The 15,907-nt window shown below is 42.0% G+C and overlaps 1 protein-coding gene across 1 annotated transcript; it reads right to left on the reverse strand.

Moving 5' to 3' along the window:
• Positions 1 to 4,001: 4,001 nt before the first annotated feature.
• LOC138848190 (proline-rich nuclear receptor coactivator 2-like) lies at positions 4,002 to 4,505 on the reverse strand. The gene has a single exon (XM_070067763.1). It carries the CDS (start codon positions 4,425 to 4,427, stop codon positions 4,002 to 4,004), a length of 426 nt encoding a protein of 141 aa, XP_069923864.1. The 5' UTR covers positions 4,428 to 4,505.
• Between the last annotated feature and the right edge of the window lie 11,402 nt (positions 4,506 to 15,907).

A 15,907-nucleotide genomic window follows, 5' to 3' on the forward strand; every position in this document is an offset into this window, starting at 1 on the left:
TGGAAAGAACAGGTCTTCAAAGAAGGAGGTACCTTTCTCTGAAGGGAGGAGAGAACCTCCACTTTGACTATGACCCTGTCTAAACAAGATAAGAGTCGGAGAACTCAAGGGGCTTCCATAGCCTTGGAAACTCATGACTGGTGCATAGGGAGATTACTGATGCCATAAACAGGAGTGTCAATTTGTAAAATCAACAACAGGAGTCACTGTGCACTTACTCCTCATGTAGGATCTCTGTCCTTAATGTGCTGTACATTGAGACTTAATGCTATAACGAGTACTCAAACAGTATACTTCACTTTGTGTTTCTATGGGGGTGCAAACTGTTGAAATCTTTACTTAATGTATACTAAACTGATCTTCTGTAAAAAAAAAAAAAAGAAATTATCAATTCCCAACTTGACTCTCGCTGGGATTAAACATGACAATAGGTCTGATCTGATTTCATCATCATTTAAAAAATCATCTATTATTTTTCACTTTATGTTTGTGTGGGAGCAAACTGTTGAAATCTTTACTTAATGTATGCTAAACTGATCTTCTGTATATAAAGAGAATCGAAAATGAATCCTCATGTGAATTGAAGGGGAGAGGGAGTGGGAAAGGGGAGGGATGCAGGTGGGAGAGATGATATGGGGGGGAAGCCATTGTAATCCATAAGCCGTACTTTGGAAATTTATATTAATTAAATAAAAGTTAAAAAAAATAGTGAAAAAAAATTTTGAAAATACAACTTGTGGATTATAGCAGTTTTTCTTCCCATCACCACCCTCCCACCTGCAAAACATCCCATCTCCTACTCCTTCTCCCATCCCATTCTTCATTAAGATTCATTTTTAATTATCTTTATATACAGAAGGTCAACTTAGTATATACTAAGGAAAGATTTCAACAGATTGCACCCACACAGACACACAAAGTGTAAAGTATTGTTTGAATACTAGTTTTACCATTAATTCACATAGTACAAAACATCAAGGACACAGATCTTACATGGGAAGTAAGTGCAGGGTGACTCCTGTTGTTGATTTAACAATTGGCACTCTTATTTATGATGTCAGTTATCACCGAGCCTCTTGTCATGAGCTGCCAAGGCTATGGAAATCTCTTGAGTTCACAAACTCTGACCTTATTTAGACAAGGCCATAATCAAAGTGGAAGTTTCCTCCTCCCTTCAGAGAATGGTACCTCCTTTTTTGATGGTCCCCTCTTTCCACAGGCATCTCACTCACAGAGATCATTCATTTAGGTCATTTTTTTGCCAGAGTGTCTTGGCTTTCCATGCCTGAGAAACTCTCATGGGCTTTTTAGCAAGATCTGAATGCCTTAAGGGCTAATTCTGAGGCCAGAGTGCTGTTTAGGGCATTGGTGATTCTAGGAGTCTGCTGTGTATCTTGCTTCCCATGTTAGATCATTCTCTCCTTTTTAATTTTTTCAATTATTTTTAGCAGGCACTTATCTTATTTATGTGATCCCTTTGACAATTAATCCTATCTTTATGATCAATTATGAACTTAAACTGATCACTTTGACTAGTAAGATGGCATCGGTACCTGCCAACTTAATGGGATTTGGAGCCCCATGGCATGTTTCTAGCTCTACCATTAGGGGTAAGTCCGAGTGAGCATGTGCAAAAATGTACCTCTCCTCCCTCTCTATTCCCACTCTTATTTTTGACAAGGATCAATTTTCAGTTGAATTTAAACACCTAAGAATAATTGTATGTTAATTAAAGAGTTCAATCAATGGTATTAAGTAGAAAAAGGAAATACTAAAAAGAATAAAATAATAAGCTACTCCTCAACAGTCAGGACAAGGGCTGATCAAGTCATTGTTTCTCATCATGTCAGTTTCACTTCTACAGGCTTCCTTTTAGGTGCTCAGTTAGTTGTCACAGATCAGGGAGAACATATGATATTTGTCCCTTTGGGACTGGCTTATTTTAGTCAGCATGATGTTTTCCAGATTCATCCATTTTGTTGCAAATGATCAGATTTTTTAAAAATTGCTGTGCAGTATTCTATAGAGTGCATATCCCATAATTTATTTATCCAGTCTTCTGCTGATGAGCATTTAGGTTGATTCCATGTCTTAGCTATTGTGAATTGAGCTGCAATAAACACTGAGGTACAGATAGCTCTTTTATTTACCAATTTAATTTCCCTTAGGTAAATTCCAAGGAGTGGGATGGCTGGGTTGTGTGGTAGGGCTATATTCAGATTTCTGAGGAATCTCCAAACTGTCTTACGTAATGGCTTTACCAGTTCACCTTCCCACCAACCATAGATTAGTGTGCCTTTTTTCCCACATCCTCACCAGCATCTGTTGTTCGTTGATGTCTGTATGAAAGCCTTTCTAACTGGGGCAAGGTGAAACCTCATTGTGGTTTTGATTTGCATTTCCCTGATGGCTAGTGATCCTGAACATTTTTTCATGTGTTTGTTGGCCATTTGGATTTCCTCTTTTGAAAAATGTCTGCTTAGGTCCTTGGCCCATCTCCTAAGTGGGTTGTTTGTTTTGTTTTTGTGGAGTTTTTTGATCTCTTTATAGATTCTGGTTATTAATCCTTTATCAGTTGCATAATTTGCAAACATTTTTTCCCATTCTGTTGGTTGCCTCTTTAATTTTCTGACTGTTTCTTTTGCGGTACAGAAACTTCTCAATTTGCTGTAATCCCAATTGTTAATTTTAGCATTTTTTAACAGTGTAACTGGCTTAATTTTTAAGTTTTATTTTTGAATTTACCTTTCAAAATGTACCTAGATATTATATGCAAGAAATGCTTTTATATAATAGGTTGTCCCCTGGATTACTTATTACACAAAACTCCACTGGTACTACACATTTCAAGTGTTTTTGAATCATAGAACCTAAGAATTTGTGAAAACCAAAAGGAATCTTTAAGACTGGAGGAACTCTACAACAGCTCAACTTTGGGCTTGATTGGAGATGGGAGAAGGGGTGTTCCTGTACTGCATTTCACATCTCTCAAAAATAGGAAGTGTTTTAGCAGCTTAAAGCTTTTTCAGTTATATTATAAAACTCATTACACACTAGGATTTCCTCTGAAATATAGTTTACATCCCAATCAGTCATTACATACACTGGCACTTCAGCACAGGGGCAAACTAAAAACATTTCAGACCTTTAAAATTAGACCATAGTATAAAAAACAATCCATGGTCTTACATTCAGCAAGTTCATACCAAAATACTCTTTGTAAGATGAAAGCCAAGAAAACTTGACATATGCTACAAGATTACATGTATTTACATGGCTCTTTCTTCCCTAGTTAAGGTTCACATTATACAGTTCCCCACTTTAAGCAAGCTTTGCAGGGATGTTAAGGTCACTGACAGAATAGCTTGTGCAGTGCTATAATACAAAATATGTATTTGAAAGCTATTGAGTGACCATCAAATACTGTTCCTATAAAAAATGGTTTGGATGCATTCATTAGCAGACACCTATTGAACTGCAGTTAAAGAAGGCTGATGGGTAAACTTGTGCCCTTCCCATTCACCACTGCATAATCCACTGAACTGTAACTTATTAAGGAAAATTCACATTTTCTTTTGGCAGTGCATTGGGTTGTTGACATTACTAGTTTGTTTCTAGAACATAAACTTTCAAAGGTTCAACTAGTTTTTGATCCTTGTGTTAGGTGATTAATTTGATTCACTGACCTTAAGCAGCTCACTACTGATCCATGAATGATAATCATAACTACTTTCCCCCAACAGACAATAGAAAACTTATTTCTTTTGCCCTCCCCTAAATCTAAACGAATGAAAATCCAAACTTGAATGGTTTCACCTCAAAGTTACTCAATTGAGGACACTTAGTAGGAAGCACAATTATTTAGTTATCTTAAGTTGCACTGATACTACCATTGTATCACAGTGCACACAAAACAAATGAGATATATGCTTATACTAATCAGTTTTACACAAATAAACTCCCTAGTCAAATTTGTTTCAGGCCAATTTAAACATTAGCACTTAACAGTTTTGTACCTGTACTTTAAGTAAGGTTTTAAGTTGAAATGTCATTATTTCTTTATCTGAAGGATTAAAGGAAACAGGACCCCAGTGGCTAGGTGGTTTGGGAAGAACACTCGGGGATGGCGGCTCACTGAGTTTGGCTCCAGCATAGTTCTGATTGGCTTGTGGCTTAAAAAGCAAGCTAGGACTTGACAAGTTCGCGTTCCAGTTTTGATTATTTGGGAAGTTTTTGTTCTTCTCTCCATTTTGCATGGCTTGCCATGTGGCTGCTGATGAGTTGTAACCATGTCCTCTTTCTTTTTTCTTATGAACAATCTTCATCTGGGAATTCTGATCCTTGGTCTTCTGTCTGTTAAGCTGCTGTTGGTTCTTACTATTTCTAGACTGAGGGGCTGGAATGTTATACCTCTCTCCACCACCCATCTTCAGCTTCTTTGTCACCTTTCAGTCTGCTGCCCAGAGTGCAGGGTTCCCACCGCCTGGCCTCTTCCTTGCTGCCGTGCCTAGCTTTCTGGCTGATCCTCTCCTTTGTCTCAGGACAGAGGTGTTCATGGGCCGGTCTGCCGAGTTCAGCCTAGGAGCTGAGGCCAACATCTGAATGTCCTCAGCACACAAGCGTGAGAAGTCCGACTTCACGCTCGGAACTACGGCGGCCGCTGCCTCTCAACATAGAGGCCTCCCTCCCTTTCCAGGGATCAAACAACCTGCAAGCACCGACCAGCTAGCAGCCGACCGCCTGGTGTCTCCAACCGACGTCCACCTCCTGCCTCTACCGACCAATTTTAGCATTGACTGCCTGTGCCTCTAGGGTTTTTCCCAAGAAGTCTGCCTGTGCCTATATCTTGCAGGGTTTCTCCCATGTTCTCTAATAATTTGATGGTGTCGGGTAGTAAGCTTAGATCTTTAATCTAAGTTGAGTGGATTTTTGTGTAAGGTGTAAGGTGTGGTTTTGCTTCATACTTCTGCATGTGGAAATCCAGTTTTCCTAGCACAATTTGTTGAACAAACTGTCCTTGCCCCAGGAATTGGTTTTAGCTCCTTGATCAAATATAAGTTGACTGTACATGTTTGGATTGATTTCTGGTGTTTCTATTCTGTTCCACTGGTCTATCCATGTGTTCCTGTACCAGTACCATGCTGTTTTGATTACAACTGCCCTGTAGTATGTCATGAAATCTGGTATTGTGATGCCTCCAGCTCTGTTTTTGTGTACAAGATTGCTTTAGCTATTCGAGGTCTCCTGTGCCTCCATAGGAATTTCAGCATCATTTTTTTCCAGATCTGAGAACAATGTCTTTGGTATCTTGATTGGGATTGCATTGAATCTATAAATTGCTTTTGGGAGAATGGACATTTTGAAGATATTGATTCTTCTAATCCATGAACATGGAAGATTTTTTTCATCTTTTGGTATCCTCTTCTATTTCTTTCTTTAAAGTTTTGTTAATTCTCATCATAGAGATCTTTGACATCCATGGTTAAGTTTATTCCAAGGTATTTGATTGTTTTTGTAGCTATTGTGAATGGGATTGATCTTAGAAGTTCTTTCACAGCCATGGCATTGCCTGTGTATACAAAGGCTGTTGATTTTTGTGCACTGATTTTATATCCTGCAACTTTGCCAAACTCTTCTATGAGTTCCAATAGTCTCTTAGTAGAGTTCTTTGGATCCCCTAAATAAAGAATCATATTGTTTGCAAAGACGGATAGTTTGAGTTCTTCCTTCCCAATTTGTATCCCTGTAATTTCTTTTTCTTGCCAAATGGCTCTGGCAAAAACTTCCAGTACTATATTGAATAGCAATGGTGAGAGTGGGCATTGCTGTCTGGTACCGGATCTCAGTGTGTTGTGTTCCCAATTGCCCAGATAGAAAGAACCAGTGAGACTCACCGTAATGCAAAGAATGAAGGGACTTTATTTGTAGGTCCAGCATGCTGGGGCCCCAGCCTCCCATGCAATGCAGTGCTGGGAGACCAAGACCCCCTTCTCTTTGTTCTCAGGGTTTTATAGTTCCCAGGCAAACAAGTATTACATCTGCATTCCTTCCTTCCCTTGGGCCTGCAGGAGCAAGGGCGGCCCACCTTATTGGTTGCCTCCACCTGGTCCTGCAGACAGGACCAAGGACTGCCCAGTGTCAGGTTTCATCTTCTCATACCAGGGGCATCCTGGGCCTAGTCAGTTTTTTGTCTTGTGAGAAGCCTGTCATGGCATGGCTCTGGCCTCTCACAAGTGGAAATGCTTCCAACCTTTCCCCATTCACTATGATACTGCCTGTGGGTTTTTCATCAATTGCCTTGATTGTATTGAGGAATGTCCCTTCTACACCCAATTAAACAACAAAATTTTCAATATATGTGGTTGACTCTACAATCTACAGAGGTAATCCAAAACAAACTATAAACTGACAAGATAATTAAGTGATATTAGTGAGTATAAGATCAATATATATCAAGTGGCTTTCCATGTAGCAGCAGGAAAAAATAGAAAGCCATTTTAAAGGACAAAATGCAGACTAGAAAACTTCTATAGAGTATCTTTAAATATTTTTCAAATCATTAAAAAAGCAAAATGACCTAAAACAAAATTAAGTCAAAAAAATGAAGAAAATGAAAAGCTCAGAATTCATTAAATTTTGAGTAAATTTCATCTCTTGTAAAGGAGTTTATTGGAAGCTCCAGGTCATAAGATCCCAGCAGAATCACAGACATTGGAGGGTGGGAGAGATCCCCACTCTCATGTGGTTCAGTCATCATGAAGGTGACAGCAGCCCCTGCTCTTAGGAGAGCGAGGCCCAAGGAGGGTGAGCACCTCCAGACCTGAGCCCAGTACTCAACCCTCACTACCCCCACCAGCCACAGCCTGGATGAATGGCACCCCTTCTCCCCAACTGTCACAGAAATCTAGTAGGTGTGACTCTGATTGGCTGCATCTTCTCTGACATGATGCCTTCTCATTGGCTCAGCAAACTGTCCAATCAGACACACTGGATCAACAATGAAGAGCAACATGGGTTCTTTTTCTTCATGCTGCTAAATACAGCTTCTCCAGTCTGCTGCTTATAGTGGTTCCACGAGGCTCATTCTTTGTCATGTGTGAAGTTCTCTCACTACAAAAACCATCAGAAGGATGCCTGGAATCTGGAATATGGTGAGTTTGTGGGATTAGTTGCCTCCTGCTTGCAAGATGGTATCTGGCAGCTGGCGCCACAGCTCACTAGGCTAATCCTCCACCTAGCGGTGCCGGCACACTGGGTTCTAGTCCCGGTTGGGGCGCCGGATTCTGTCCCGGTTGCCCCTCTTCCAGGCCAGCTCTCTGCTGTGGCCAGGGAGTGCAGTGGAGGATGGCCCAGGTGCTTGGGCCCTGCACCCCATGGGAGACCAGGAAAAGCACCTGGCTACTGGCTCCTGCCATCGGATCAGCGCGGTGCACCGGCCGCAGCACGCCGGCCACGGTGGCCATTGGAGGGTGAACCAACGGCAAAGGAAGACCTTTCTCTCTGTCTCTCTCTCTCACTGTCCACTCTGCCTAACAAAAAAAAAAAAAAAAAAAAAGATGGTATGTGGCATGGGACACATGGGACACTGGATATCTTCTCATTCCTGAATGTGGTGACTTTGGCTCAGCCCTAGAGCTCTGTATTTTTCCAAATTGTGTGGTTAGGATGCACAGGTTCTCAGGGAGAATCCAGATTTCATACATGAAATTTGGGGGAGAACCCATGTCCCTTGTTTTTCCTCCTGGATAATGTAATTCCCCTCAGTTAGGAAACAGGTCACTAAATCCACAACCCAGTCCTCTTGCCACAGCTCTTCCTAAGGGAGTGAGGCTCTCATATTGTGGTTGCTGGGTATGAGCTGACCCTGGGGCAGAGAGCTAGATTAGAAGTGGAGCAACCAGGTCTCAAATCAGTGCTCATATGGGATGCCGGCGCTTCAGGCCAGGGCATTAACCTGCTGTGCCACAGCACCGGCCCCTGTACTGTTTGCTTTTTAAAAATTGTAAAAGACAATGGACTTTTTTGTTTACATAAATCATTGATATAAGACAAACCATTTTAGACTACTTTAGAATAATTTGAAATTCTTTGCTCTTATTTTAAAGGCTTTTTAGGATTATTTCAAAATGCAAATTAAGGAACCAATAGATAGGGAAGAGAAAAATGAGAATGATAATGTGTCTTGGCACCCAAGATGTGTTCCAAATAACAAAGAGGTAGCTTTGGGATCCACAAGAGAGAAGTCCCACACTTCCAGGAACAAAAAGTCCTTGCCAAGGTCCCGCGTGCACCTAAAGGTCAACCAATGAGGATCAGAAGCACCTCAACCTTTAATCCCCAAGCCCTGTATCTATAAAAGGAGCCCTCCCAACCTCTGAAGCATGACTTCCCTGGCCCCCACTCTGTTGGAACTGGTGAACCTTGCCCAGGAGGGGAATCCCAATAAATACCTGTAAACTGATTCATTTGGCTAGGAAGATTTCTTACACACTGGACACCTTGCACAAAGAATGCAAGTGATCTTTGTCCTAACATGACATAAAACTGGTGTTTGGCAAGGAGAGAGAGAATAAAGCAGAACAAATAACTTAAGGAATATAAGGGAATATAAGAATGTTACAGATTTGTAGCAGATAACTTTGTGTGAGGTTGCTTTGGCTGAGATTAGAAGGAAATTATTTCTATGAGTTTCTCATGTTATATAAATACAAAGACAGAACTATGGATTTGGGCAACATGCTAAAGCAATAAAGTTATTTAGTTACAGGTATATATATATATGTATATATATTTATCTGTAAAAAGATACATATATGTGTATATGTATGTATATATATCTGTAATAAGTTGAAAGGAGCCAAGAGCCGCCATAAAAAAATGGCCTTAATAAAACAGTCCTGGGAAATGGGGAGTAAACTAAGTTCACAGAGAAAGCAGATAGCTACTACCCAGAGATAAGGGCGACAGAACATCCTGGTATGCACCTAAGCCCCCTCCCCTGTGCTTGTTCAAGCTTAACAAAGAAACCGTGAGGCACGTAGGGCACGTAGCCATCCCTTTCTGCTCTTCAAGGACAACCTCCCCTTGTCCAAGCTTAGACACGTAGGGCATGTAGCCCCCATTTCTCCTCCTCCTCGACGACCTCCTCCCATTGTAGTTACCCAATAAACTTATGCCACCCTATGGTATGTTAATTTTGTGGTTTTGCCCCTTAAAAGCTGTGTGAGATAGCTGCTTGGGGCTCCTCTCGCTTGCTCGCTGCTTGCAGCAGTAGGGGGCCCATTTGCGCAAATGAAATAAAATTACCTCCTGCTCTATTGCATCGTCTGGTCTGGAGTCTGTGTTTCTGGGGTCGTCACAAGAGGACACCGCTTTTGGGGTCCTACATTTGGGGGCTCGTCCGGGATTTGGGGGACCCCAGACTCCCACACTCCATCAGCCTGACAGAGGTAAGTTTGCTTACTTGTGTATAATTGTAACTGTGGTTTGTACTGTTTGTCCTTGTCTGCCAGGATGACGTGGAATCCGTCCTGGGGCGCCTGTACAGGCTCAGTACTGACTGGACTGGAGGGGGAGACAGACGTGTCCTGAGACCCCTGGTCCAACCCTGGAGGACGCTCCAGTGGTGGTCTGGGAAGGAGGGAAAGAGGGCGTTTCCCTTCTTCCAGGGGAGAGCCTGGCCAAACGGCCGCTCCCTTCTGAAATTTTGGTTTTGGTTTTGTCTCGGTCTGTTGCCGCGCGGTTTGTGGTTTGTGTTCTGTGTGTCGCCGTTTTTGTCACTCTTTGTTTCTTACTGTCTCCCCCAACTGTTACCATGGGACAACAATTAACAACTCCTTTAAGTCTGACTCTAGGACACTGGAAGGAGGTTCGAGAGATCGCCGCAGTTTGTCGATGGCTCCAGTGGTGGTCTGGGAAGGAGGGAAAGAGGGAATTTCCCTTCTTCCAGGGGAGAGCCTGGCCAGACGGCCGCTCCCTTCTGATAGTTTTTGTTTTGTCTTGGTTTGTTGCTGCGCGGCTTGTGATTTGTGTTTTGTGTGTCGCTGTTTTTGTTGTCCTTTATTTCTTACTGTCTCCCCCATCTGTTTTTATTGTTGTGTTTGATTGCTAGATGTATACTTGTATGAAAAATGTGTATTGTATTCTTATGATGTGTTAATTATGTCTACTTCTCAATGCAACTCTAGGGCCAAATGTAAGGACAAATTTTTGGAATGGAGAGGCTTGTACCTAGATTTGGCTCTGGTAACCAAGAAACTTTGCTGCCGAATGACCTTCTCCTGCTCCTTGGGAGCCTGGCCAGTTCCCAGGGAGGAGGATAAAGGAATGTTTTCTGATAAACAGGTGGGCATGCTTCATGTCTCGGCTCTCTGGCCAAGACCCGAGATGGGACGCACTGCTTGCCTAAAATCTTGGCAATGAGCCACCCTTGTCCTTGGGGGCTTTAAGGGGGAGCCGGAGCAAGCCTCTGCTGCTGCTGTTTCATTTCGGGGGGAACACGCAGTCAAGCTGAATGTTAAATGTGCCCGTGATGATTACTAATAATGTTTAATTCTCAGTATGGATCCTTCTCCAGAGCTGTGTGAAGATTGCCTAGTGATGCCCACAGTACTGTAAATTCTACAAAACATAAGTACAACGTGGACATGATCAATTGGCTACTGTGATTGAGGTGTTCTGTGACAGTCCCTTTAATGAAAAATTAACAAAATAGATTAATAACAGGACATTCAGGACCTGACGCTCTGCTTGGTATGTCATTACAAAAATCATCAAGGAGGGCTATGCCTGATAAATGAGGGTGCTATAAATGTGGGCAACAGGGACATGTACAAAAATTGTCCAGAAGTCAAAAATCAAAATAAGGCTCTTCCTGGGATTTGCTTCCAGTGCTAAAGGGGAAGGCATTGGGACAATAAATGTCACTCCAAAACTGATAAAGAAGGTAATTCATTAAAAAACAGAGTTCAGGAAACTGGAAGTGGGGCCAGCCTCAGGCCCTCCCTACAGGGATCAGTGGACCATTTTGCTATAGTATCATTAAAGCAATGGAGCCATGTTTATTGCAACATTCCGTTAATCTATGCTCCTTTACCATCTTTCCTGTAAATAATTTTAGTGTGCACTACAAGGCTTGCAGCGTATTTCTTGTGGATTAAACTAAAAGTAACTAAGTCTGTGCACAGCAGACAGCTGAAAAGTAATTTACTGTCACAAATTGGCGTAGTTGGCAGGATCTGCAAGTATGCAAAGCAATGCCTTTCTTTAAAAGAAAAACTGAAGTTGCATGTGTAACCTGTGATGTTCCTGGCTGGAAAGACCTTCAGTTCGCCTCTTTGGTGAAGGAATGGGCTCTCTGCTCAGAATCGAGTGAGAATTGGGATGGCAAGTTACAGAGTGCACAGCCTCCACAAGTTATTGAGGTTTTGCTATCAGTGCCGGTGGAAAAGGGGGATGAACTATAGGCTTTAGAGAGGTGAAAATGGATTTTGTTATCTGCATACTGATGCATGTGTAAGCAATTACAAAAATAAGTACAGGATAAATGTAAATTGGGAAAAAGAAAATGCTGCCCTTTGGAGTCAAACTGCTAGATAGTGATAAAAAAAATTATATCAAGCTCCTGTACTGCTGCCAGGGCCAACTAAGGTTATTCAGTGTAAACAATACAAAATTCCAGGTGGACATAAAAAAAATCTAAAACAGTAAAAAAATTATCTTAGTGCTGGAGTGATGATTCCCATAATCACTAAAAGGAATTATCTAATTTGGCATGTTAAGAAATCAGATGAAACCTAAAAAATGACTGTGGATTACAGGGAATTAAACAAAGTTACTCTCCCATTGACTGCTACAGTCCCAGATACCATCATTTTGATGTAAAAGGTCACAAACATAAAAGCGTGTTCTTGATAAGAAAAATTAAAAAAAATACTTTTAAAAGAATATAATTTGTAAAAATTGTTTATCTTAATGGCTGGTTTATACTGGAATGAAAAAAAGGGGGGGGAGAAGAAAAAGGTTTGAGCAAGTTACAGAAGGTGTGAGAAAGTCGCAAAATGTTATGGGAAGAAGAAATCTTTGGTTATTTTCTTTGACATAAAATCAAAATCTGATCCTCTGTTAAAGCAATGAGTTAAAGTAATCTATTATGTTCTCTTGATGTCTCTGTTAAATTCTAACTGCTTAAAAACAGCTGTAAAAAGAGCAATGGTGAAATGGAGGGATCCTATCACCAATCAATGGAATGGACCTGATCCAGTACTGGTATGGGACAAGGGCTCCTAAGGGATGGGTTTTTCCATGTAACCAACATGCCTTTCTGCAATTGCTCCCTGGGCCGTGTGGCCCTGATGCTAACATCTATATTTACAGCAGCGGATAGAGCACGTCAGTGGCGTGCTTTACCTGAAGACTACAATAACAACGTCATCCTACTAGGAGAGGACACTGCCCTTGCCATGGCTGCATCAGTAGTAAGTGTTCCTGGACTGGCTTTTGGAAATAATCGTGGACTATGAAGGCTTACATGTTTGGTGACCAAAGCAATCAATCTTACTGCTACTGTGCTATCCAATATAGCCAAAGAATTGGATCAAGTTCACTCAGGAGTGCTTTTAAGCCATGCAGCTAACAATTACTTGCTGTTAAAAAGATCATTTAAGTTGTAAACCTGTACCTGGGGGATATTGCTTTAACATTACTAACAATGTGCCATATATAGAGTCTGTTATTGATAAACTTAAGAGTAAAATGCAACATATGTTTATTACTAACCCACTATTCATTTGAAGGGTTTCAATGGATTCATTGGTTATTAATGTTGGCTGGACTGCTACTGCTTTTCCCACTTTGTATGGGATGTCCTCCGTGTGTTCTGCATTTTATGCTGACTTCCCTATAGTATGAATGGACTGAGATTCATCATTTAAAACTTCGTACCAAACCTCCTTTGTAATCAAAATAATTGATATTTGGCTGTATGTTTCATCTCTCACCTAATGTTGGGCTGGAATGGTACTCAAAGACGGGTAAGACGCTCAGCATCCTGTACCAACTTAAGACAGGGCTCTAGGCCAAGCTGCCAGAGTTACCGATGACGGGTAAGGACAGAGATGACTGAGGGCAACCTAAGACAGAGGCCATTCTCAATTTAATAAAAAAAGGAAAAAATGTGGGGACCCATGGCTGGCCATGGGCCCACATGCTAAGGCCTGGCTTGCTGATCATTGGCATTAGTCCTCACGCAACAGTATCAAGCCCTGGCCACCAGTGACCGTATTAAAACCCCTCATTAACAGCACACAATTTTAGGATTAAAATTAGTTCCAAGAGAAAATGGGGGAATGAAAGGAGCCAAGAGCCGCCATAAAAAAATGGCCTTAATAAAACAGTCCTGGGAAATGGGGAGTAAACTAAGTTCACAGAGAAAGCAGATAGCTACTACCCAGAGATAAGGGCGACAGAACATCCTGGTATGCACCTAAGCCCCCTCCCCTGTGCTTGTTCAAGCTTAACAAAGAAACCGTGAGGCACGTAGGGCACGTAGCCATCCCTTTCTGCTCTTCAAGGACAACCTCCCCTTGTCCAAGCTTAGACACGTAGGGCATGTAGCCCCCATTTCTCCTCCTCCTCGACGACCTCCTCCCATTGTAGTTACCCAATAAACTTATGCCACCCTATGGTATGTTAATTTTGTGGTTTTGCCCCTTAAAAGCTGTGTGAGATAGCTGCTTGGGGCTCCTCTCGCTTGCTCGCTGCTTGCAGCAGTAGGGGGCCCATTTGCGCAAATGAAATAAAATTACCTCCTGCTCTATTGCATCGTCTGGTCTGGAGTCTGTGTTTCTGGGGTCGTCACAAGAGGACACCGCTTTTGGGGTCCTACAAAGTCATATATATACTTTATATATACATATATATGTATATATATATATATACACATATAAGTCTTAATGTTTCATTTTGAAATCTATTTTTAATGCAATTTCCCTTTTAGTAATTTCTACTTAATTGCTGATTTTCTTTGTCAAATTTCTAGGCATCTCCTGTAAGTTATTTCTTCCTCCTTGGTTCTGACTGTTGTGACCTGACATTAAAACTGTTTTATTTAGAAACCTAAGGTTATGCCTACTTCAATAGGATAACTTGATTCTTCTGTCTTTTTGTTAGGTAAGAAGTCAGAAATTAACCTATGTGTGTGACAAGGGCCTAAGGAAAGGGACATCTACAGCAGTCCAGCATTCAGCATTCGCATTTCAAAGTCACCCAATAACATTGCAGGTGCTGTCCAGTATCTGCACTTCAAAGTTCTGCCCTCAGAACCTGATAACCTTCCAGGGGGCCCTGCCCCTTCTACCTGGCCTGATAAGCATCCTTCCTCTAAGGCAGGCACCCTAGAGAGAAACCCCTTGGCTAAGCTAGCCAGGCTTCCCCTGTCTGACTTCAGTGGGAAACTCAGAAAGGAATTTTTTGTATTTACACCCAAGAAGTCCTTTGTTCTGGAGAAGAAGGAGACAGCAAAAAGGTGGAAAGGCAAGACCCAGCCCCTTAAAAGCCCCAGCCTAAATGTGAACTAGGCACTCTCTCTGGTTTGTCTGGAGAGGTGCCCATCTGTTCTTACATACGTCCCAACCCTGATAAACTTTGCTACTTTGCTTTCCCCTGCTCTCTGTCTCACACCTGAGTTCTTTCTTGCACAAATACAAGGACCCTTAGCTTCTTCTCCAGGGGCATTTCCTTAATGTGTTTAATTTTTCCCATGTAATCAGACAATTCCTTCAGCTTTTGTTTCTAAGGGTATTTTTCTATCGAAGGCGTTCATGTTCTTCAATAATATTTTTAGATAGGAAGATAGAAGTTAGCCTATGTGTGTGAAAGCAGCCATGGGAAACAAAACACGTGCCCCACAGAAGTTATGCAGTAGTCTTAGAAGCATGTGCAGGCCAGCAGCACCAAACAGAACCTGAAGGGGGCAGTGGGAATGAAAAGAAGGACAAGGGTCAGAGAATGGAGCCAAGACAAGGCTCCTTTATTCCAGTGTCTCAGTGGTATTTATACATAACCAGCTATAGGTCAAGGCAACACAGAGGATAACACCATACACAAGCAACTTATCGGGCTTTCTGCAACACAGTCATAACATAGTTAATTTTAGCAGAATGTTCTTGTTTGATCATTCTCCTTCAACATGGGAGTACATGACTTTTTTATCCCAGGAATTCCACAAGCCAAGACGGACCTTGACTTGTCGATGACTTCTTTATGGGCTGCCTATAGAAACAGGCCTTGGGAAACAGCCCGATATTTCATACTACAAAGTCCTGCCTTATCCCAATAACTTCATAGGTGGTTCTAGTCTTCCCTTCCAATAAACACACACCCGGAAAACACTGTTTGCTTGGTGCAAAGAAGGCTACTGAGTCTGATAACATTACCTAATTTTGTACCTGGGAAATCTTTTGTCTAGGAGAGGAGTGTGTGTGTGTGTGTGTGTGTGTGTGTAGAAACAGTGAGAAGTAGACACCCAGCTCTTAGAAATCCCATTATTGACCAGTGCCACAGCTCACTAGGCTAATCCTCCACCTGCGGCACCAGCACCCCAGGTCTAGTCCCAGTCGGGGCACCAGATTCTGTCCCAGTTGCTCCTCTTCCAGTCCAGCTCTCTGCTGTGGCCTGGGAAGGCAGTGGAGAATGGCCCAAGTGTTTGGGTCCTGCACCCACATGGGAGACCAGGAGGAAGCATCTGACTCCTGACTTAGGATTGGCACGGTGCACTGGCCACCAAGTGCTAGCCGGAGCAGCCACTTGGAGGGTGAACCAATGGAAAAGGGAAGACTTTTCTCTCAGTCTCTCTCTCTCACTAACTCTGCCTGTCAAAAAAAAAAAAAAAAAAAAAAAAGAAAGAAAA

Source organism: Oryctolagus cuniculus, unplaced genomic scaffold, assembly GCF_964237555.1.
Source record: "Oryctolagus cuniculus unplaced genomic scaffold, mOryCun1.1 SCAFFOLD_35, whole genome shotgun sequence".
In the NCBI taxonomy this organism is placed as follows: Eukaryota; Metazoa; Chordata; class Mammalia; order Lagomorpha; family Leporidae; genus Oryctolagus; species Oryctolagus cuniculus.

Excerpts from the sequence above, each read along its gene's own strand:
- LOC138848190 (XM_070067763.1), bottom strand. The coding sequence starts at position 4,427 with ATGGGTGGTGGAGAGAGGTATAACATTCCAGCCCCTCAGTCTAGAAAT.